We start from the raw sequence: 26,192 nt of genomic DNA on the forward strand, positions 1-26,192 counted from the left end.
AGGGATATTCATTTATATGAAATGTGAATACATCTACTCCATTTCTGTCCATGGAAACTCTAATTAGTTTCAGAAATAAAGGGCTGCAAGAAACTTGAATGTAATGATCTTTAGTGACATTATAGTGAGTTATTGTAAAATATCTTTGTATTTTCATAAAAGTAGTTGTACTTCTTTTTATACACACACAAAGTGAATGTAGGCATACTGAGAGAATTACTCCCTAATGTATCTAATGTTTTGTGTTGATGCAAAAAAATGATTATATTTTACCTGTCTATAATCAACATCTGGCATGCACATCTTCCAAATTAATGATTTAGTTAGATCTTAACAGGCATGTTCACATCCAGTGTAAGCAACCCAAGTGTAATAATCTATGTATGAACTTTAAAAGGATTTATCAAGCTTATTATTTTTATTTTTTTATTTTTTTGAGACACAGTCTCACTCTGTTGCCCAGGCTAGAGTGCCATGGCGTCAGCCTAGCTCACAGCAACCTCAAACTCCTGGGCTCAAGCAATCCTACTGCCTTAGCCTCCCAAGTAGCTGGGACTACAGGCATGCACCACCATGCCCGGCTAATTTTTCTATATATATATATTTTTTTTTAACTGTCCATATAATTTCTTTCTATTTTTAGTAGAGACGGGGTCTCGCTCTTGCTCAGGCTGGTCTTGAACTCCTGAGCTCAAACAATCCACCCGCCTCGGCCTCCCAGATTGCTAGGATTACAGGCGTGAGCCACCGTGCCTGGCCCAAGCTTTTTAAATGATAGAACAAACTTTTCCAGTTGCCAAGAATACCAAAAGCCAGTCATAAATGTACTTTGAATAAAAACAGGCTTGTAATTGATCTTTGACCATTTATGTGCATTTTTTACGTATAAATGGTCCCCCTACCCAGATGATCACAGAGTTTCTCCTTGCTTGTGCTGGTACTATTCATTTTCCCCTCATTACTCCCCTTCATGCATTACTATTGTTTACATGTGTTGGGTGTTAATATTATGTATGTTGTGTATTAACTATTATTTGTTACTGTTTCCTTGCCTGCATTACTTATTGTTTAAACCTGCCTTACTATTGTTTAAATGTGTTGTGTATTACTATTATGTGTTACTATTTTCCCTCTTCTACTCCCCCTCTACCTGTAGCAATCATTGACAGCAGTGGTGGGAAAAGCTGAGGAGGGAGTAGGTGAGAAATAGTGAGAGACTGGGAGAAGAACAAGGTACAATGGAACCTCCATAACCTCCCTTTGTTCCAGTTTTAATTGACTCATAGGAATAGAGATGGGATGCCTATGTTATGCCTATTGTTACTTAAATCTTGTTTCCCACCTCAGGAGTCCAAAGAGTCCCTAATCCTCTCTCCATTATTCTAGGGTCTGTGATTGCTTTTTATATCCTGGTCTCAAATCTAGGCTTGATGTTCTTTTCCCATATCCCAGTCTCATGTTTTTATCTTCCTCCATGGGGAATTAATTATGATTCAAAATGGTTAGTAGCATTAAGCTAGGTTATCCCTATTATGGTGATGGATATTTAAGTAGGCATTGCCAATATTTACTTTGCTTACTTTTTCTTTTTCTATTTCTCGCTATCCATATTCTATTTATATTGATGGGCTCTTTTATTAACAATTATTATTATTGTATTATGCTTATACGACCATGTCTTACTCTGTTGCTTTGATCTTTAAGGTGGAGTTTGCATGTCTATTTTTGACTCCCTTAAGTGTTGGTTTTTACCATTTTACTCTCCAAGGACAGCTATATTTTGGGGGGAGTGGGAAGGAAGAGGTGGATGGGGGTACTCAATGATATCTTAATACACTGCACATAGCTACTTAGAAATATGTCATATCCCATAGAAAGTTCTAACATTCATGAATGAGACAGTGATTTCAGAAATGGAATTTCAAAGGTTATGTAGGCCACCCTTTTATTGTTTCCTGTTCTACAGAGAAGAGTCAAGCCAGGCATGTTTGAAGTAGAAATATTCCTTACTTAACTTTTGAATAAAATTGAAAATGTATCTCATTATCTTTTATTTACATTTGTTTGGTTTTGTGGGATAAAAATAGTTGGTATTTCATAGGTTTCACTATAAGAGTAAAAAATCCTTTAGTCTAAAAAGTATAAAGTATGGTATAGATAGTGGATGAACAATGATATTAGTGTCCACATTTTACATGTACACATTTTCTTCCTGCTTTTCTTGTGTCAAGCTTTTGGGTCTCTAACTTTTAACCTCTCTTCCTGTTACATTGAGAAATTCTTTTGTTAATATTTTAAAGTCATACTATATAATCAGGGTAGTATATTAAGTATGGCTAGAATCTTCATGATAGTTATTCTGTAAATGTGTTTTGCTTCCTGTTTTTCTCTCTAGCCCTTTCATTGTTTCACTTTTACTGTAATTTCAGATCCTCATCTTTTGAGTGAAATAAACTGAAAAAATATTTTTATAGAACATGTTGCTATCATGACACAGTTTATGAAAATACAGTTTATCCCCATTTAAGGTATTTATTAAGACCTTCTAGCATTTTTCTATCTAAGTATTAACAATAAGTATACAAAGATACTGATATGTGTTTAATAGTTACATTATTATTAAAGAGCAAGTAAAGATTTAAAATTGCCTGGCACATAGTAGGTATTCAGTAAATACTGATGAATGAAATAAGTGTAATTTGGTTGATGATTGAAGGGAAGCTGTAGGAATTGCAATTAACAAGGCACAAGAAAAAAAATCACTAGCAAAGTTAAAACCGATGAAGGACCACAGAACCAAATTCCATCATAGCTCTCTGTAATGAGGAAGTATCATTTGTTAAAGGCCTACTGAATGTCAGACATTGTTTTAGGTTTGTTACACTTATAATTCACTCTTGGCAAAAATCCTGCAAGATAGATATTATCCTTATTTTATATATAAGGAAATTAAAGTTCAAAGAAGTTAAGTAAGTTGCCTAGGTCATAGCTAGTGAATAGGTTAGCCCAGACTTTGGAACTTGAAAGCTTGTAATACATACTTTTAATACATGTAGAATTCCTTTTAGATTAAAAAAATAATAAAAGACAAAAACTATTAATTCCTAAATGATCAAACATTTGAAAACCTGTCAGAGCCAGATTACATTCTAGGCATATTGCATAGTTTTTCTGTAGTTTGACAGTGTTTTTAAAAGAAGATTCATCCACGTGGTTTTTAAGTTGCAATAGCATATTATGTATGCATATTATGTATGTTATATATACAATTCACAATTTTTTTCCTGCCAATGTGTAGCAAGTCTGTGTTCTAATTACCCATAAATAATGTGAGTGACCTCCGGAGCCTATTGAAACTATCCTTTGTGTTATGTTGATAAAGAAATAAAGTATTGACTTAACCTTTAGTATATCAGGAAAAATAGTCATTGACATTTTCTATCATTTTATTTTTTATACTTTTGAGTCATTTTATTAATAATCTTGAGAAATAACAATAAAGGGATAGTAAAAAAACTATTAGAAACTGTAATAAAAATGAAAACATAGCAAAGTCAAATTTTTATTCTATATTTTCTTGAAATAGGTAATAACCTTTGAAAGCAGCTAGCTGCTCATCAACTTTTGTGCATGAGCCTGGGACTATGCATACTGTAAATAAAGATTCTAGATTTCATATTCATCTTTAATAAATTATAGCTTATCATTACTTCTGGTTGTTTATCTTATGCTTGTATTATCAAAATGCAATAACATTGAAAACTTTAACATCTCATAATCTTGTTAAAGAGAAGACAACCATTTTCTCTCCTCCATACTTGTAAAACATTTCATTTTTACATTTATAAATATCAGTTGGAATAAATAAAAATTTTTTATTTCTATAACATCTATTGCCTATCCCCTTTGCAGATGCATTTGCCTTAAGCATCTGTTCACTTCCAAGTAACTTTTAGTGCACAAACATCATAAGTGAACAAGTTAACAAGTAATTTTTAGTGCGCAAGCATCTTAAACAATGAAAGAATACTGTCATACATCCTTTTAGCAAAATGTGACATTCCCAGTTCCGTTTTAAAATATGCTGTGATGAAGTCCTTCCTGTTGAATAACTAACTGGATGGGAATGCTGTATTTCCTCTTTGTCCATAAAAATGCATCATTCACCCATTTATTCTTAAGTTTGAGAAAAAACCACCCATTTGAGTATCTGAAAATTCATACCCTGCAACTTACAGTATCAGTTTCTCCATCATAGTCTGGGATGCTAATATTCTTGTTGCATTCATCTTCTGATTTGTCTAATAATTGTGAAACTCTTTCGTCAATATTCTTCTCTTTGACATTATGGGAAGAAAATGAAAAATTCAGAACTTTAAAAAAAACTTTAATTTTTTTATTGGTAGGTAACGTACATATTTTGGGGGTTCGTGTGATATTTTGATGTATTCATGTAATGTGTAAAAATCAAATCGGGGTAGTTGGGATATCCATCACCTTAAAATATTTATTTTCTCTTTATGCTAGGAATATTTGACTTATTCTCTTCTAGCTATGATGAAATGTACAATAAATTATTGCTAGCTATGGTTACCCTAGATCTGTCGAACACTAGGTTTTATATCCTCTATCTGTGTATTTGTAAACATTAATCAACCTCTCTCTATCCCTCCCATCTTCCTACCTTTCCCAGCCTCTGGTAGCCATCAGTTTACTCTCTATTTTCATAAGATTCACTTTTTTTCAGCTCCCCCATGTAAATGAGAACATGTGGTATTTCTCTTTCTGTGCTTAGCTTATTTCACTTAATAACCTCCAATTCTGCAAATGACAGGATTTCATTATTTTTATGGCTGAATCGTATTCTATGTGTATGTGTACATTTTCTTTATCCATCCATTGATGGGCACTTGGGTTGATTATATATTTTGGCTATTGTGAATAGTACAGCAATAAACATGGGAGTGCAGAAATATATTGATTTCCTTTCTTTTGGATATATGACCAGTAGTGGAATTGCTGGATCATACGGTAGTTCTATTTTTAGTATTTTGAGGAACTGCCATATAGTTTTCCGTAATGCCTGTACTAATTTACATTCTCATGAATGGTGGACAAAGGTTCCCCTTTCTCCATGTCCTCACCAGCATCTGTTATTTTTCGTCTTTTTGATAAAAGCCATTTTAACTAGAATGAGATGGTATCACATTGTGGTTTCGATTTGCATTTCTCAGATAATTAGTGATGTTGAGCATTTTTTCCATATACCTGCTGGCCATATGTACGTCTTCTTTTGAGAAGTGTTTGTTGAGATATTTTGTCCCTTTGCTACTCAGATTATTTATTATTTGTTATTGAGTTGTTTGAGCTTCTTATGTATTCTGGTTATTAATCCCTCATCAGCTGGATAATTTGCAAATATTTTCTCCCATTCTGTGGATTATCTTTTCACTTTGTTAATTGTTTCCTTTGCTGTGCATAAGCTTTTTTGCTTGATGTAATCTCAGTTATCTATTTTTGCTTTGGTTGCCTGTGCTTTTGAGGTCTTACACAAGATACCTTTGCCCAGACCAATGTCCTGAAGCATTTCTCCAGTGTTTTCTTCTAGTAGGTTTCGTAGTTTCAGGGCTTAGATTCAAGACTTTAATCCATTTTTATTTGATTTTTGTATATGGTAAGAAATATGGGTCTATTGTAAATGGGACTGCTTTCTTAATTTCTTTTTCAGATTGTTTGCTATTATTGGTGTATATAAATGGTACCGATTTTTGTATGTTGATTTTATATCCTGCAACTTTACTGAATCCAATTATCACTAACAGAATTTTGGTGGAGTTTTTAAGGTTTTCTAAACATAAGATCATGTCATCTGTGAACAAGGATAATCTGACTTCTTCCTTTCTAAATCAGATGTTCTTTATTTCTTTCTCTTTTCCAATTACTGTGGCCAGGACTTCCAGAATTATGTTGAATACAAGTGGTGAAGTGGGCATTCTTGTCTTTGTCCAGATTTTAGAGGAAAGGCTTTCAATTATTCCCCATTCAGTATGATGTTGGATGTGGGTTTGGCATATATGGCCTGTGTTATTTTGAGGTATGTTCCTTCTATACCCAGTTTGTTGAAAGTTTTTACCGTAAACAGATATTGGATTTTATCTAATGCTTTTTTGGCATCTATTGAAATGATAAGACTTTTATTCTTGGTTTTGTTAATGTGATTTATCATGTTTATTGATTTGTGTATGTTGAACCATCCTTGCATCACTGGGATGAATCCCACTTGATCGTGGCAAATGATCTTATTAATGTGTTGTTGAATTCGATTTGCAAGTATTTTGTTGAAGATTTTTGCATCTATGTTCATCAATGATATTGACTTGTAGTTTTCTTTTTTTGTTTTGTTTTTGTATTAGGGTAACGCTGACCTCATAGAAATAATTTAGAAGTATTCTCTCTGCTTCAAATTTTTTTGAAGAGTTTGAGTAGAATTGATAATCGTTCTTTAAATGTTTGGTGCAATTCAGCAGTGAAGCTATTAGGCCCTGAGCTTTTTTCTTTGATGGGAGACTTTATTATAGCTTAGATCTTGTTACTCATTATTGGTTTGTTATCTTTTCTATTTCCTCTTGATTCAAACTTGGTAGGTTGTATGTGTCCAGGAATTTATCCATTTCTTCTAGGTTTTCCAATTTGCTGGCATATAGTTGTTCATAATAGTCTCTAATGATTCTTTGTATTTTTTTGCTTTTAGTTATGTCTCCTTTTTTGTTTCTTATTTTGTTTATTTGGGTCTTCTCTGTTTTGTTCTTAGTCTAGCAAAGAATTTGTCAATTTTATCTTTTCAAAAAACCAACTTTTCATTTCATCGATTGTCTATGCTCTTTTTTTAGTTTCACTCTGATTTTTTTCTGCTCTGATATTTATTATTTCTGTCCTTCTATTCATTCTGGGTTTGGTTTGTTGTTGCTTTTCTAGTTCCTTAAGGTGCATTGGTAGGTTTTTTATTTGAAGTCTTTTTACTTTTTTATGTAAGCATTTATTGCTATAAACTTCTCTCTTAGTACTGCTTTTTCTATATCTTGTAGATTTTGATGTGTTGTGTTTTCATTTTCATTTGTTTCAAGAAATTTAAGATTTCTCTTTTAATTTGTTTATGACCTATTGGTCATTCAAGAGCATATTAATTTCCATGTGTTTGTGTAGTTTCCGAGGTTCTTCTTATTTATTTCTAGTTTTATTCCATTGCACTCAGAAAACATACTTGATATGATTTGTACTTTTTTTGAATTTGTTGAGACTTGTTTTGTGGCCTAGGATATAGTCTATTCTAGAGAATGTTCCATGTGCTGATGAAAAGATTCTGTATTCTGCAGCAGTTGGGTGAAATGTTCTGTAAATGTCAGTTAGGCCTATCTGATCTAGTGTGTAGTTTAACTCCATTGTTTCTTTGTTGACTTTGTGTCTGGATGATCTGTCCATTACTGAAAGTGACGTGGTGAAATCCCCTACTATTATTGTATTTCAGTGTACCTCTCCCTTTAGATCTATTAATGTTTGCTTTATATTCTTGGGTGCTCCAATGTTGGGTATATAGATATTTATAATTGTTAAATCCTTTTCCTGAATTAACTCCTTTATCATTATATAGTGACCTTGTTTGTCATTTTTTACAGTCTCATAGTTTATTTTATCTGACATAAATATTGCTAGCCCTTTTCTGTTTTGGTTTCCACTTACATGTCATATCTTTTTCCATCCCTTCACTTTCAACATATGTGTATATTTGTAGGTGAAATGGATTTCTTGAATGCAGCGTATAGTTGGGTCTTGTTTCTTTATTCATTCAGCCACTCTATATCTATTAATTGGAGAATTTAGGCCATTTCATACAGCATTAATTTTGATAAGAATTTACTACTGCCATTTTGTTACTTGTTTTCTGGTTGTTTTGTAATTCCTCTCCTCCCTTGTTCCTTTCTTACTGTCTTACTTTGTAGACAAATTATTTTCTCTGGTAGTATGTTTTAATTTGTTTTTATTTTTAGTGTGTCTATTATAGCTTTTTGCATTATGGTTACCATGAGGATTGCAAAAATCATCTTATAGATATGACAAATTATTTTAAAGAGATGACAACTTATTTTAGATCACAAAAATAGAAACAAGAAACCTCTACATTTTAACTCCATCCCCCTCACATTTTGACTTTTTGTTTTCTCAATGTACATATTTTTATATTGTTTATCTCTTAACTGATTGCTGTAGTTCTTATTGTATTTGAGAGGTTTGTCTTTTAAACTCCTTACTAGAGTTATGACTGCATTGCACACCACAATCACAGTATTAGAATATTCTGGGTTTGTCTGTGTACTTTTACCAGTGGGTTTTATACCTTAAACTGTTTTCTTTTTGCACATTAGTGATTTTTTCTTTTGGATTGAAAAATCTTCTTTCACATTTCTTGTAAGATAGGTCTGGTGGTGGTAAATTTGCTCACCTTTTGCTTGTCTGGTAACAACTTTATCTCTCTTTCATATTTGAAGGATGGTTTTACAATATACAATATTTTTGCATGGCACTTTTTTCTTTCAGCACCTTGAAAATGTCTTCCCCTTCCCTCTTGGCCTGTGTGGTTCCCATTGAGAAGTCTATTGCCAGACAAATTGGAGCTCCTTTATGTGTTATTTGCTTCTTTTTTCTTGTTGCTTTTAGGATCCTGTCTTTGTCTGTGACCTTTGAGAGTTTGACTATTATATGCCTTGGAATAATCTTACTTGGGTTGAACTGTTTGGTGTTCTCTGACCTTTCTGTGCCTGGATATTTAAATCTCTCTTAAGTTTTGGGAAGTTCCATTATTGCTTCTTTCAGTAAGCTTTCTACTCCTTACTCCTGTTCAACTCCCTCTTGAACACCAGTAATTCTGTGGTAATTTTCTATATCTTGTAGGTGACTTTCCTTCTGTTTGATTCTTTTTTCTTTTTTCTCCTGTGACAATATATTTTCAAATAACTTGTCTTCAGGCTCACTGATTCTTTCCCCTTCTTAATCCACCCTGCTGTGAGAGCCTCTAATGAAGTTTTCAGTTTATGAAATGTATTTCTCAGTTCCACAATTACTGTTTAATTTTTTTATTATTATTTCAGTCTCTTTGTTAAATTCTCTGATAAATTTCTAAATTTATTTTCTGTGTTATCTCGGAGATTGCTGAGTTTCCCTAAAACTTCTATTTTGAATTCTGGATCAGAGAGCTCACATATCACCATCTCGTTAGCGTCAGTCACCAGTTCCTTGCCTTGTCCATTTGGGGGAGGTCATTATTTCCGTGTTTGATAATTGTTGTAGATGCGTGTCTGTCTCTTTGCATTGAAGGATTAGTAATTTATTCCAGTCTTTTCTGTTTGGCTTGTTTTAGTTTTTGTTGGATATATTTACTTAGAGATTCTTTGTAATTCTTGGCACTCATTTATGCCTTAAGCCCAGGTTTGCCTCTACCCTAGTGGATGATCAGAGTGCTGCTATCCCTAATGGGCAAGGTCCCCATAGGGGATATCCCAGCAGTGTGGGAAGGTTAGCTAGGGGTTTCTGCCCAGGGGACCTGTGTAATATACCTCCTATAGTATGGTGCTATTCAACAGCTACTCTGATATGGCATCTCCTTTGGCTGAGTTTAAGAGCAGAGTTTCCAAGGCTGAGGATTGTAGTCCTGCCTCCTCCCTTTGTCTCTGGATAGCCTCTGGATATTTCTCCCTTCAGGTACTCATGATACTTCCTGTAGATTGATGTGAGGTCTCCTGCGGAGGACTACAAGATGATGGGGAAGCTACTTGTCCACCTGAATGTCACTTTTTTCAATGTAGAAGCTGTGAGTTGGTGGGAAATTTTCTGTACGCTTGGTGCTGGTCAGATTGGGGGGATTGGCATCATGTATGTAGAAGTCCAATTACTGTCCACTCAGTTTTTTCACTTTTATTTGGCCCTGGGAACTGTGTCATCCTCATATTTGAGTTTTGGGATATTGCTGATAATAATTTCAGCACTGTATATTTGGTTTTGATTTTTTGTGGAGGGGATTGAAGGCTTCTTGCTTCTGCATTGCTATTTTAAAACCTAAATGGATCTCAGAACTCTTAACTGTATTCAGTGAAAGCTAAAAAAAAAAAAAGGACTATAAAAATGGTGTTTCTATACTTTTTAACTTTCAAGGATGTAATACTGTGGGTAACACAATACAAAATCTGAAGGGTGTTATAAAAATGATTTATTTGCCTACTGCATCATCTTTCTAGGTGGTTCCATTTCATTTTTTAATTATTTTATTTTTAGATAGCTGCTAAAAAATAGTTGATGAGTAACGGGTAAATAATTGCTGGGATGATAAAATAGCAAAATACCAAGGTATAGGAAAAATAAGATCCCTAAGACTTCATTATGTACCTTAAATTTATAAAGGGGTCAAATAACTTCTTGTAGTAATTACAGGATAGAATAAATTTTATTCTGTTAAAAAAATAAATACTTTTTTTGTTAGTTGGGAGACTTCTAACAAAAAGTAAGATAAAATATCAATGCTTACAAATAATTTGCTCAAAGAAGAAATTCAGAAACAAAAATTGAGTCTTATAGATCATGGTTTTATAGTGAGGGCTAATATAACTATATTCTTTAATTTGATTTTACAAAATAACCTGAACTAGTTTATATTTCTTTCTCCTGTCTCAAGCGAAAGGATTAGCTATTATAATTCATTACAAAATGATAATCATATGCCCAAATAAGGCACTCTTTATCTTGAAGATCAAAGCACATCTTAATATACTATCAGTTGATTTATCTTTGCCTAATAGAGTGAAATTTTTGCATTTTTAAAAAATAAAAAATAGTATCATGTGTAATGTATGTAACAAGTGCTTGCCTATTGGGACATTTGAGTAGATCATTTTAGTTTATTAATAATACCTAAAATATTAAAAGAATTTTTTAAGTTTCTACATAAGAACAGCATGACTTATCGTTGTAGATACTGCTGTCCCAATCAATTCATAGTAGAACCATAACAGTGTAAATCACAATCTGAGACAATTATCAAAGACCAAAGTGAAGTCCAGGGTATCAATGACTGATGTGTAGTAATATTTACTTTCATCCTCAGGTAGACATCTGAAAAGATATGTGAAGTAAAGAAATACCTGTAACCTCCAGAGACAAAGGCTTTTTACACAAAAAGGCCTTTATGTCTTTCTAGGGAATATTGCTAGTTTTTAATGGAATGAGAGCCCACACTATTTTGAGACTAAGTTAAACAGGTATGTAATTCAAATAATAGGCTTTGTAGGTCATTTTACTAAAAGAAGGCTGGGAATTTTTTTGAAGGCTTAGTAAGCATTTTTTCTCTTCTTCAGTAGAGGGTATTTTGGAAAAATAGGAAAAAAATTTAAATACATGCAATATGAGAGGGAGGGAGAGGTGGGAAAGACAGCCCTGCTGCATGTCAGAGACAGACAAAACCTTCAAATCTTAAAAAGGGCAAATGAAGAGGAAGCAGGAGTAAAGGGAAGTGTTCATGGAGAATATAGAAACCTGGTTATCTCTATCCTTTCAAGGAAGAGGTGGGAGGCTCAATGAACAGGTTTAAACCTGGGAACTGAGTCAATCCCAAATACCTCTCTTAGATGCTTCAGGGTTGGGTGAGTGTGTTAACCCATCTGAAACCAATCTAGAATTAAATTTTTAGAAGAGGCTAGAGTTTACTTGGCTGCTATCTTCCTTTTGGATCTTGGAAAAGAGTCAGTGCTGTCAACAAACATGTTTAAACATGTAGAATAGCTGCACATTGGAGAGCAAAACAGTTACTTTAGGACTTTAGGAATATGAAGTAAATTACGTATAAATTTTTTTGCCTTTAAGTTTTTGAGGAGTTTCTACCTCCAATATGGAGGAGTAAACTCCTGTACATAACTATAAACTTAAGAAAAGATACAAAAATTAATTACTTGAGGGCTTTGGAGAGTGAACAAAAAGCAGGTAGATTTTGGAGGGCATCAAAACTTGGAAGAAGTAACCCATACAGAGTGAGATTCTTAGTCTTTGCAGCTTTGCTTTGAGGGCAGGCATAGTACAGCATAGCTAAAGTCCAGTTGAAAACCCACCATCTTTCTGTCCAGAAGAACCAAAGGAATAGGACCAGGGCTACCAAAGCCACCAGAGAGTGGGAAGGAACCCAAGAAAAGGGAGAACCAGAGAATGGAAATTCTAAATGCCATATATAAACTTCAGATGAGTCTCTGATTGGCATAGTCTTACATACATGCCCAGGTTCAAACTGAAAGCATTCTGAACCAAAATCTGAACCTCTCTCTGCTCACCAGACATTGGCAAGTTTTTGGTTTGAGTTCAATTGCCTGCTAAAACAAAAACATTAACGCTCTTCAGAAGGATATAACAGAATCCGGAGTTGTCACAATATAACATTCACAATATGTAGGGTACAATCTAAAATTATTTGACTTATGAGCCAGGAAAATGTGAACTATTCTCAGAAGAAAAGACAAATCAACAGATGCCAACCCCAAGATAATCCAGATGTTAGAACTGTCTGACAAAGAGTATAAAGCATGTATTAAAACTATGCTTAGTGAAGTAAAGAAGTATGTGCATATCTTTAAAAAGAAAGGAAGTCTCAGCAAAAAGAGAAAATATAAAAATTAATCAAATGGAAATTTTAGAACTAAAAAATAAAATATCTGAAATTAACGATGACATTATTGGATGGGCTTACTAGCAGAATGGAGATGACAAAGGAATTTGTCAACTTTAAGATGAGTAATACATCACCATCAAATTGGTTTCACAGATCATCGCCTAAGAGCACATTTAGGAATAACATTAATCGGGTGTCGGGCAGATGTGAGGTGGGGGGAGGGGATGGATGTATACATACATAATGAGTGTGATGCGTACCATCTAGGGAATGGACACGCTTGAAGCTCTGATTCGGGGTGGGGGGGGCAAGGACAATATACATAACTAAACTTTTGTACCCCCATGATATGCTGAAATTAAAAAAAAAGATGAGTAATACAATATATCAAATCTGAAGAAGGGAGAGGGGAAAGACTTAAACAAACAAACAAAAAATGGAAACTCCCATACCCATGGAACAATTTTAAAAGAGTAATGTAATATCAGGAGTAACAGATAATTGAAGCTACAGAAGCAGAGTGGAGAAAGATTACAAGAAGAGGAAGAAGAGGAAGAAGAAAAAATAATAATAATGGCCAGAACCTTCTCAAATTAGGAAAATATACATATTTAAGAAGCACAGACAACCTCAAACAGGATAAGTGTAAAGCACACCATGTCTAGGTACATCATGGTTAAACTGAGAAAATCTTCAAAGCAGAGAAAAATGACATATTATATACAGGGAAAAACCATTTGAATGACCATGGCCTTAACAGAAATAATGGAGGCTAGAAAACAGTGGAGCAACATCTTTAAAGTACTGAAAGAAAAAGAACTGTCAATTCAATTCTATATCTAATGAAAATATCTTTTGAAAATGAAGATAAAATAAAACTGGCATCTTAGGCAGTAGTTATATGTTTAGCATACTGTTTAGAATATGGACTCTGGAGACAGAGTCTAGATTTGAATTTCAGCTTGGATACTTTTTATGATCATGAGCAAATTACATAAATTCTTTAGCCTCAATTTCCTTATATATTTTATTAATACTTTGTCATGATATCTAAGTTATTGAGTAATTATAAGTAGCAATGACAGGATGCTTCTTAGGCATTTAGTACCTGCTTGCATATGGTAAATTGTTGGAAAATATTAGTTACCATTTGCTTATACATATTTTTAGTTTTATGTAGTAAATGCAACCAACCTTTATGGAACTTCATATTTTCTGTTGTCATCTGTTTCATTTTTTCCCCAACATTAGAGAGGTTAGCTATATCTTGGAAAGGGAAGAAACCACTAACAGTAATTCAGATTTTGTTTCGTAGTGTACTTTGTAGTATAGAAATAAATACTTCATATGCTGGAAGTTACTGCAACATTTGATGAATTTTTACAATGCTATACTATGTGCACATTTAATAATGGTGTCAAAATTAGCCTTAAACAATTTATTGGCATTGGGCAAGTAGTTTTTGTCAAAAATATTAACTTAGTAGGTTTTTCAAATATGCTACTGCCATTATGATTTAAAATTCTAATCTGTTAAATTTAAGCTTTTACCTTTTACAAAATAGATGAATATTTTGACCTTTAATGTAACAGCTGGAACCACCAAGGGAAGAGAATGTTCTCATGGTTTTTAAGGCTTTAACATTGGCATTATCCTAAAATTCAAATCAAGGTATTCTAGTTTACCTTAAATTAATGAATACAGTATTAAAATAACCAAGTGTAGGCATATATACATTTCAAAATTAATACCTAAAGTTAAATTTGGTCTCATGGTGCTTAACTGTATGAATGCATTATAATGTGTCTGGCATGACTGAGTTAGTTAAAAATCACATATATGACTGTCTAGAATATGTGCAGAAGTATTTTTTATTAATGAACCCTGATAAGTAAATGCAGTTTTATGGGGTGGGGTGCCATTTATTCTTTTGTTCTTTCTTATTTCCCTAAAGTTAGGTGGCACTTGGTATGTGTGCTTGAGGGGGATGATGTTTTTTCACTTGATATTTATTTAGTAATGAAGATTTTTGTTGGTGTTCTATGATTTCTCAATTTTAATGCTAGTATTTGCAACCAGGCCCATAGGCTTGGTTACATCCTAGAGAAATAAGTAAGAATGAAAGTGAGAAGAGAGAATCCACATTTGTTGCATGCTTACTCTGTTTACTGTGTAAGGACTGTTACATACGTTATCACACATTTAAGCCTCAACAACCCTGGAAAGTAAGTTTTACAGACCAGAATACCAAACTTTGTAGACCTTGAAATCACCAAAATTGCCTAAGAAGACACAGCTAACAGCTAAATTTTAGAGTTTAAAGTTAAATCCAGGTCTATCTGGCTTCAAAGTACTCCTTGCACTGTATCATAATGCCTCTTGGAGCTGAACTTTTTTTATTCAGTCTTCTTAAAATAAGCAGTTAGCATATTTAGAGCTCATTAATAACAAAATAGATATCAGTAATTCTGGATTGCTTTTCCTTTTGTGAATTAATAGCTTTCATTAAGCTAATATAAACCATTTATTGTATAACAGGTGATAGTTTAATAAATTAATCTATTAGTAACTCAGTGTTTTACAATGTTTTTTGACTCATTCTTCCTTTCATAAACCTTCCTTTAATGTTAATTGGCACTTCCAAAACAAATTAAATATCACTAAAAATAAATTATTATTAGCTTTCCTACCCCCAAGTTATAGTCTCCCTAAGGAGAGGGATCATTTCATCAAATGGAAATAATTATTTTCACTAATGTAATATAAGTCCCAGATGCTGTTGTTTATTATCAGGTACTTTTATATATCATATTTGTTTAAATGTATTTCCATAACACAGTATTTATAATAGTTTACAAATGGATTGTTAATATTTTAAAACCAGAGCCCTTTTTAACAAAATGATTATCTTTTTTTTAAAGGTCATATTATTATGGGTTTGGGGCTTTTTCATCAATTTATTGGGACAGGGGAAGGTATGTGGGCATGTTTTAAAATCAGTTTAATCACTCCAAGACCACAACTTCTTCCTGATTTTTTTCCCCCATATTTGGCAAGTCCTGAAGTAGTGCTTTTTGGATATTTAATTTTTTTGTTTCTAGTTTTTAGGCATGTATGATATGGTTAAGAAGAAAACATAATAATGATATTCAGAGCCTTATTTTTTGTGAAAACCATCTTTTAAAATCCATCAATAGAATACAGCTATTATCTGAAAACTGTAGTATTTGAGTTGGTAACAATTTCAATATATATCAGTGTTCACACAGCTATTTCTAAGGAATTTGAAGAATCAAAGAAATGAAGATTTCTATGAACGTTCTCTTTTTTGTAGGTTACCCATTTATTCTTTTAGATTAGTGATAGAATATACATGAAGAAATTTTAGAAGAGCTTCATAGTAGCATTAGTAGAACAGAGATTTAAGGAAAAGTTTGAGATTTTCTCTTTTTCTTTTTTGAGACAGTCTCACTCCATTGCCATGACATCATCATAGTTCACAGCAACTTCAAATTCCTGGGCTCAAGTGATCCTCCTGCCCCAGCCTCCAAAGTAGCTGGGACTACAGGTGCACACCACGACACCTGGCTAATTTTTCCATTTTTAGTAGAGATGGGTCTTGCTCTTGCTTAGGCTGGTCTCCAACTCCTGAGCTCAAGCAATGTTCCCGCCTCAGCCTCTCACAGTGCTAGGATTATAGGCATGAGCTACCTCACCCAGCCAAAAGTTTGAGACTTTATCTAAGATTTTATTTGAAAAGGATTATGTTGTTAAAGTGTTTTACACTCCTGTCATAGACTATTAAAGTTGTAAGAAAACTAAGAAAGTAGCAATGGATGAAGAAACTAATATCAAATTTAAAAAAATTTTTTTAAACATTAAAAAAAAAGGCCAGGTGCAGTAGCTCATGCCTGTAATCACAGTACTTTGGGAGGCCCAGGTGGGAGGATTGCTTGAGGGCCAGAAGTTGGAGACCATCCCTAGCAACATAGTGAGGCCTTGTCTCTAAATAGATAAGATAGACAGATAATACATACAAAACAAACAAACAAATAAACATCAAGGTTAGGACACAGAAGAAGCTTAGAAGCAGTTTGGAAAAGGGAGTAATTGAAAAGATAATTTTTCAAGGACAAGAAAATAATAATAGCTTATATAACTCTTTATGATTTTATTAGCTATTTTCCTTCTAATAATGTAGGATGTATTATAGTGATAGTATCATATCTCAATTTCTCATTTGTGGTGTAACCCTATTCTATTATCCTGGCTTCTGTTGTAATTTTATATTAAAATGGTAAATTTCTGGCCACGCGTGGTGGCTAATTCCTGTAATCCTGGCACTTTGGGAGGCCAGGGAGGGAAGATTGCTTGAGGCCAGAAATTCAAAACCAGCCTGAGCAACAGTGAGATACCCATCTCTACAAAAAATTTGTTAAAAAAAAAGAAGATAAATTCCTATTAATAGATCGCAGAACTTAAAAAATACAGTACCAAAAAAGATACTACAGGAGAAGCTTTTTCTCCTTTTTTAAGGACACAGTATCAACTATCCCTTAAGACTTATGTGCTTTACTGAAACAAAATTAGCCTGTTCAGAATCACTTTTATATAGATGTTTTTGCAAACATGATCTAGTACCCAAAGAAAGAACCTCTCAGCCTACCTCCTTCATTTTAATGAGTCAACATCCTCAGAAACAATCAACTTCAATAAGATATAAACTTAAATTTTCATAATTGTTGAATGTCCTGAGTGTGTTTATTTCTGAGATAAAACAAAGTTTTTATTGTTAAAGAACCTGAAAGACTTTTACAAAATATGCAACTCATTATAAACTTGGCTTGGGAAATTTACCTTTGAAGTGACCCTTTAGTTAATGTGTTTATATTAGAATATTTTTCGTTCTGTACTAAAGAAGATAATTTCAGGTTATTGTTCTATTAGAGTGAATTTAATATGTCCGTAGGATGAGGTAAAGTGTAGGTGTTTTGACTACTTTCTGTCCTGTTCTTCATCAGAATCACTTAAATGAATAGAAAAATGAAGAAGAAAAAAGGCAATAGAAGAGGATATATGCGTGGTTCTCACAGATGAGGCCTTGTGTCTCTGGTAAAAACTTGAGGGTTTTTTTTAGCATATGTACTCTTGGTTTAGGATCTGTGGAGTTTCATTATTTCTGTTATTTTTCCCAGTGATACCTATAAATAAGTCTTCCAAATAATCCAGTTTTAAAATAGCTTTGAAATGTTTTCATCTTATTTTGCAAAGATATTAGAAGTTAAAGCCAAAAATACAAAGTTGTATCTATGCTTTCATTCCTATCATATAAAAATTGTGGGCATGTGGTTTCAGTATATGTGTTCTTGCATGTATGTGTAAAATAGTTGGAGAAGAATATGGAAAAATAATCTGTTAAAGTTTTGGGATTGTGATTTATTTTCTTGAAATTTAAAAAAAATATATGTATAATAAATGAAAATGAAAAAGGAAAATTTTAAGTCAGACATGTAAGTAAGATGTATTAATTTTAAAATTGCCATTTTAAATTTAGAGTAATATTCTTAATTCAATTCATTATATTTAAATTTAGATAGTAAAAAGAACATTTAATCACAGTCTGCAGTTTTGTACTGGGTACTTACTCTGTTCAAAGTATTCAATATTTGAATACTCAGGAGATTTTAAAATAATATTCATTCTTAAGATGTATAAAGGTTTCCTGAAGAAATTATTAAATTTGTCTATTTACAGTATATTAGAAATGGGAACTTACTGTAGTTTAGTTTTCTATATTCATACTTCTCTCTTCCTTTCTCTCCTCCCTCCCTCCTCCTCTCCTATTACCTTTGGTATATTTTGCATATTTTCTGGTAGATTAATTCTAGGTGACCTTGGTCACTGTGATATTGTTTACATGGTTTTGTGTGCCTTTCATAAGTGGGAGGAACCCTATTACGCTAAAACTTCTTCCTTAGAATTCCTTCTGAAAAATTCTAAGTTTCCATCCTTACTACCACCAAAAACAGAGGTTTGCCTTATATTTTTGAGTGGTAACTTGAATAGTCAGTGGTTGAAAAAGATTGGGAAGAATTTGAATATTTTCAGCAAAAATGTCCTTTTAAGTCAATATGCTAAACCACAAGAACCCAGAATTCTTTCTTTCTAGTTGTGCATTACTGATTGTGTTTATGAGTTGAAGTAAAACAAACTGTATTCTGTAATATCAGGCTATAAAAATGACCATTTTCTTTCTTTCTTTTTTTTGTTTTTTTTTTTGCCTATCAAAACTCTCATGTAAAAAAATGACCTTTTCAAAAAAAAAAAAACTTTTGTTTAAGTCACAGTTATATTTATTCATAGGGTTTTGGACTTTACATATGGTACTGCCTAATAATCACAGGTCAAATACTAATTTGGAAGCTAGAGAAACAGAAATAAAATTTTTCTGTATGATCTATGAACTTTGGCTTTTTCTTGGGGATCCTTACAGTGCATCCTGTTCCCTTTTTATAGTCTCTTTATCTAAAAGGGAGAGAAGTAAGAAAAGTAAGACTAGTGATTTTTATAGCTCTGGAAATTTGTATTACTTTAATAATAATAATATTTATTGAGAACTTATCATGTGCCAAATACTATTCTAGGCACTAACTACATGATTTGCTGCCCTCACAAAACCATTTGAAGTAGAATTAAATTTCATTTCCTAAGAAAATATGGAACATCATCATACTTTGTGATGTTATGTGATCATCTCTATTAGGAGCTCCCTTTCAGTTTATGGATTTCTAGGTAAAGAAACTCATTGAAGAATTAATAGGAAAAACAGGGATAACCAGGACTAATGAAAGGTTTTGGAGAATCTGAAAAGATAACAAACATACTAACCCATAAAAAATAAGAAAAATTACTGGACAACGAAGGTAATAAACAACATACTAAGGTTCAGTATATCTGGATCACTCTGAGTTCCTCTTGGCACCATGATTTATGTCACTGAACTGAGCATGCTTATCTTCTTCCTATCTAGCTGAAATTTTACCCTTTGGTCAGTATCTCCTCATTCTCCCCCTCTCCCCAACCTCTGATAACTACCATTCTACTCTTCTATAAGTTTGACGTTTTTAGAGTTCCTATATAAAAGATCGTGTGGTATTTGTCTTTCTGTGCCTGGCTTATTTCACTTAGCATAATATCCTCCAGGTTCATCTGTGTTGTTACAAATGACAATTTCCTTCTTTTTTTTTTTTTAGACACCAGAGTTTTATACCAAAGAAATTTCCTTTTTTATGGCTGAATAGTATTCCATTGTGTATATTTACATTTTCTTTAGCCATTCATCCATAAATGGATACTTAGGTTGATTCCCTGTCTTGGCTATTATGAATAATGCTTCAGTGAACATGGGAGTACACACATCTCTTTGACATGCTGATTTCAATTTTTTTTTTAGAGACAGAATAAGGAGATATTGACCAAAGGGTACGATTTCAGCTAGATAAGAAGATAACTGCCACTAATGTTGCCCAGGCTGGAGTGCAGTGACATGATCATAGCTCACTGCATCCCCAAACTCCTGGGGACAACCTCCTGGCTCAGCCTCCTGTGTAGCTAGGACTACAGGTGCACACCACCACACCCAACTACATTTGAAGCATTTTGGATATATCAATCGGAAAAACAAAAAACAAGTTCCTTGTCCTCAAAGAGCTTACATTTTTACCAGGGAGATAGTAAACATAGTAAGTAACGTGTATTATGTTAGAATATGATAAGAGGTATGAAAAAGCAACAGGGCATTGAAAAGAAAGGGTAGGAGGGGTAATCAGTCTATAATTTTAAATAGAGAAATCAAGCTAGGCCCTCATTGAGAAGGTAACATTTAAGCAAAGACTTGAAGGAGATGTGGAAGTTTAGTTAAGAGGATATCTGGCATAACAGCCCTCCAGGAAGAGGGAATAATCAATACAAAAAGGCCTCAAGGTTAGCGTGTGCCTGCCAGAGTTGAGGAGCAGCCAAGAGACCAGTGTGGCTGGAGAGTAGTGAGCAAGGGGGAGAGTGTTAGACAGATCTGAGGATAGATAGGTAACAGGGATCCAGACTCATTATATGGCCTTGAAGGTCATTTTAATGACTTTGGGTTTTATTCTGGAGTGTGATGGGATGGTGGTGTACAGTTTTCCACAGAAGAGCAACAAGTGATCTAACTTGTGATTTAAAAGACTCCATTGGGCTACTGTGTTGATAACTGGCTATAGGAGAGCAAGGGCAGAAGTAGAGAGACTATTTAAGAGGATATCGCAATAATCCGGGCAAGAGATAATGGTGGTTCAGACTAGAGTGAAAGCAGTGAAGATAGTGAGAAGTGGTTAAATTCAGGGTGTATTTTGAAAGCAGGGCCGACAGGATTTCCTGACAGTTTGGATGTGGGTGTATGAGAAAGAGAGGGGTCAAGAATGACTCCAAGGTTATTTGCATCAGCAATTGAAGTGAATTAGAGTTGCCCTCAACTGAGACTAGGAAGGCTGTAATGTTAGTGGAGCTGATTTAGGGGATAGAGCAGATGAGAGGATCAATTTTGGACAAGTTAAACTTGAGATGTCAGACAAGTATTTGGACTGATGCTACAAACCTGTATAAACGTGGTCCTAGTATTGCTGGTAGCCCTGCTCTTCTGACCCAGTTAAGAACCAAAACCAATTATTCTCAGAGTTTTTTTGCTAACTAATTAATATACTATATGTGAAGTAGTAGTGATTCGATAAATGTTTCTTTTCCTTTTATACATTTCATCATTAAAGGGCAAGGCCACTTAAATGTAGGATGCCTGCATTTAGCCTCTTCACTTTTTAGTAGTGGTGGTATGGTGAATTATGTTTGCCTACTTTATTAGAAAATGAGAATTAATTGGATTAATGAAGCATAAGGCAAAATATAGGATAATATTAAGCTAAATGTTGAAGGAAAAAAATTCAAATGATGAAAACAGAATACCAGCCTATATTCCTTTGGACACTGAGAAACAGCACCTATATCAGTGTTCCTATACTTTGGAATTACTGGGTATCTTTTAAGAATACTCTTGTCTGGCTCCTGCTCCCAGATCTTCTGATTTATTTGGTATGGGATGATAAGATTTGGGCATCAGGGTTTTTAAAAGCTCTCTAGGTGGGCCTGATGTGTAGCAAAGTTTGAGAACTACTGTGATGCACACCTTTTCTAATGGAACTGCCACTAATAGTCACAGTATTCAAAGTCCCTTCAAAAAAATTATTTTGATTATTCTTTGCTGGTGCCAAAAACGGAAGCAGCATTGTTAAGGAAATGTCCTCAAGGCAAGCAGAGTAAATGAGCCCTCTCTAAATGATGCAGATAAGAAATAACTATCATAATTTGTTGTAGATTCTTGGCAGCTGTTCACCTGGCCATTTATTTAAAGCATAAGTGAACCCCAAATTGGAGGCAACTGTGATGTCATGGAGGATGCTTTAGAGTTCGAATAAAAACACTTGGATTCAAATCCCAATTATTCCACTTACTCATAGAGTTATGATGGGCAATCATTTAATCTTGCTGAAGTTTCAGGTTTTTTATTCCTATATGAGAATAACCAAATCTGTTTTGCATGGTTGTTGTAAAGATTTTTAAAAGCTAATGTGTGTGAAGGTAAACTGTAAACTTTAGGAAGATATTAAAGAATTATTATCTGAAAGAATTTTTCTTAACCTTAGAAGTGACATAACATTGTGCAATGTAATAATTTGCTAGACATGAATAGATTATTATTTTTTCTGTATTTTTTCACTGCCTTACGAATAGCGTTCTATATACTATGGATAATAAAATGCTATTGAACTTAAAGTGTAGTGTAGGAAGTGTGATTTTGTATTTATTTTCTACACAGTGTATTAATTGGAGCTTTGTACTCAGACCTGGGTTTCAACACACATGTTGCCACTTGTTAGCAAATTTGCGTCAGGAGACATGTTCTAAGACTTGGATTTTTTATTTTGAGTATAATAATACCTTTCAGGTCTGTTACCAGGTTCATAGGTAAAGCCCTAAGCATAGCAGCTGGCATGGTGCATGCAGGAAATGTTAATTCCTTTTATTCCTCCAAGAGGATAGTAATCTTGGAATAGTACAGATGATCCTTGAACAACACAGAGGTTTGGGACACTGGCCCCCAGCACAGTAGAAAATCGACATATAACTTTTGACTCCCAAAAACTTAACTAATAGCCTACTGTTGACCAAAAGCCTCACTGATAACATAAACAGTCAAGTAACACATATTTTTTATGTTACGTGTATTATATACTGTATCCTTACAATAAAGTAAGTTAGAGAAAAGAAAAAGTTATTAAGAAAATCATAAGGAAGACAAAATATATTTACTATTTATTAAGTGGAAGTGGATCATCATAAAGATCTTTATCCTCGTGTCTTCACATTGAGCAGGTTGAGGAGGAGGATGAGGAGGGGTTGGTGCTGCTGTCTCAGAGATGGCAGAGGTAGAAGAAAACCCCTGTATAAATGGACCCACGCAGTTCAAACCCATGTTGTTCAAGAGTCAACTGTAATTTTTTAAATCTGAGCAATAATTTTTAAGTAGCTAAAACCTCTTAGCTATCATTTTTAAATTTGTTTTGCTGATTTGTATATCATTTTAACTTTTTTAAAAATAATTTTTTATTGATGCATAGTAGATGTACATAGTTTCATTTTAACTTTTATGTTCCCCCTACCCATGGTTGCTTTTAAAAGCAGTGTTTATTTTGTATGCTTTTTCAGATAATAAAAAAAGTCATTTTACCTTTAAGTTTACACCATGGATAGTACAAAGGAGAAGTACGACAATCAGAAAGATGATCTTCTGCTTAGGATGGGACTTAATGATAATAAAGCAGGAATGGAAGGATTAGATAAAGAGAAAATTAACAAAATTATAATGGAAGCCACAAAGGTATGTTTCTTGTTTCTTTTAATATCTATAATTTAGTAACTTTAACTTTCTGTTCTAAAAAAATCAGTTTTGAATATCATTTTATTTAAAATTTTAATATTTTAGTATATTAATATAAGATTAAGCTACGAAGGGGTATGGAATAATCTCCCTTCTATTCTTTTGCTCTTGCCATCCAGCTTTCTGCTTCACATGCATATAATATACATGTAAAAGCAAAATAATGTCACTTCTAGTCTTTTATTTTTATAAACAATAATACAGTGAATGACTTTGTACTTAATAACTTTATATATATGCAAGTATAACTATAGGAGAGATTCCTAGAAGTGGAATTCCTCCACCAAATGCATATAGCATGAAAGAATATGTGCACGTGTGATATTTATGAATTGCCAGATTATCCTCCATAATGGTTATATCAATTTACACTTCTACCACTAATATATGAGAGTGTATGTTACCTTGCTGAAACCATGCCAATACAATGTATTACTAACTTTTTTGGATTTGTCAATCCAAGATAACATTGGGTAGCATTAATTTACATTCCTCTTACAAAAATGAGATTGTGCATTTTTTCATATTTTAAAAACCATTGTATTTTTTTATGAACTCTATTCCTACTCTATGTGCATTTATCCATTGTATAATTATTTATCTTTTGACTGTTCTTATGATAGTCTCCTGTGCAGAAATTTTTTGTTTGCTTCTTTTTATTTACTTGAATTAGTCCATTACATATGGCTTCTCCAAGGTCATAAAAGTTTTTTTCCTACCACTCTTTTGGTTTCATTTATATATTATGACATATATGTGTAGGAGGGTGTATAATTTAAGAGAATTATATGCTGATGTCTTTTCTTAGGAAATGCATGCTGATGTCCACAGCAACTTACTTTCAAATGGTTTAGCCAAAAAGGAGTGGGGAAAGAGAAAGAGAGAGAGAAAAAGAGAGTGTGTGTGTGTGTGTGTGTGTGTGTGTGTGTGTGTGTGTGTGTGTACGAACACATATGCATATACATATTCATAGAAGTTGGGGGTGAAATCAAATGTAGCAGGATACTAACAATTGGTTAATCTAGGTAAGGGCATATAGATGTTCATTGTACTATTGTTTCAATTTTTGAAGATTTGAAAATTCCAAAATAAAAAGCTGAGGGGAAAAATAATTTTTAAGTATGTAAAACATAAGAATTTTAAAAGTAAGAATAAAAGTAAAAGAATTAAGAGATGAAATAAGCAAATATGACATATGACGGTGATGATTTGATACTCGTTTGAACAAACAGCAATAAAATACATTTGGAACATTTAGGGGAATTTGAATATGAAGAGAATACTGTGTAATATTAAGGAATGATTGTTACTTTTGTTAACTATGACAGTGTTAATATGATAAAGTAGAAAATTGGCCTTACTTTTAAAGATGCATACTGAAATACTCTGGAAAAGCTAAATGTCATGATATCTGTAATTTACTTTAAAACATTTTACTTAAAAGCTTAATGAAGCAAATATAGTAAAATGTTAACAGTTGTTAAGTCCCAGTGGTAGTTTTATATATGTATTTATTGTATTAATCTCTATTTTTTCTATGTTTGAGACTACTTTGAAATTTTCATCATAAAAATATTGAAAAACAAGAAGCAAAAGATTAAAACTTATGAACCTAGTTTGTAGGTAAAGAAATGTTATCCTATAATAGATGTTCCTATCTGATCCTCCCTCTCTATTCTCTGTGTGCCAGTGGCATTTATTGTATAGTCCATCCTTTTACTGCTGATAGTGCTTTCTCTTCTGTACCACTGAATTATTTGCCTATTCTTGTACCTATACAACATGGTCTTCATTATAATACTTTATAATAAGTCTTGACATCTGCTAGAACAATCTCTTCTTTAGTACTTTGTTCTTTTTCACAGGTATCTTGAGTATTCTTGAACCTTTGCTCTTCCATATAAATTTTATATGATATTCATATCATAAAAATATATACACATATGTAATTGATATAAATCATATGATTAATATATAAAACAAATTTAAGAATATGTATTCCTCTAGTATATGGGATGAGTTTATCATAAATGGTATCTTTTTTAAAATGAAAATTTCTAATTGTTGCTATTCAATAGCAATATAATTTAATTTTTAAAACTCTTACCAGAAAATTTCCAATACACAAAGGTAAAGAGAATAATAAATCCCCATTTAATCATCATCCATCATCAATATCAACATCAACAATTACTAACATTTTTATAAATATTGTTTCCTCTATTCCACCCTTCCCCTACTAATTTTTGGAGGGGTATTTTAAAATAAATCTCAATAAATTGGACAAATTTTTAGAAATTCACAATTTTCCAAAACTGACTCAAGAAGATATAGAAAATCTAAATAGAACTATAACAAGGAGAGAAAATAAATTAGTAATTAAAAATCTTAACACTAAAAAAAAAAACAGTCAAGGACAAGATAGTGTCTCTGGTGAATTTTATCAGACATTTGAAGAAATAATATCAA

The 26,192-nt window shown here is 33.0% G+C and overlaps 1 protein-coding gene across 3 annotated transcripts in view; it reads left to right on the top strand.

Annotated features, from left to right (window-relative positions):
• POLK (DNA polymerase kappa) overlaps nt 1-26,192 on the top strand; it is a 72,755-nt gene that overhangs the window by 6,639 nt on the left and 39,924 nt on the right. The window contains exons 1-2 of one of the 3 annotated variants that reach the window (XM_045566413.1): nt 20,203-20,439; nt 23,492-23,663. In XM_045566413.1, the coding sequence (XP_045422369.1) occupies nt 23,529-23,663 (135 nt within the window). In that variant the 5' untranslated portion in view covers nt 20,203-20,439; nt 23,492-23,528. Of the gene's footprint in view, nt 1-20,202; nt 20,440-23,419; nt 23,664-26,192 lie in introns of those variants that run through there. The other 2 variants (XM_045566412.1, XM_045566411.1) reach the window with 2 other exon arrangements.

Source organism: Lemur catta, chromosome 12 (assembly GCF_020740605.2).
Source record: "Lemur catta isolate mLemCat1 chromosome 12, mLemCat1.pri, whole genome shotgun sequence".
In the NCBI taxonomy this organism is placed as follows: Eukaryota; Metazoa; Chordata; class Mammalia; order Primates; family Lemuridae; genus Lemur; species Lemur catta.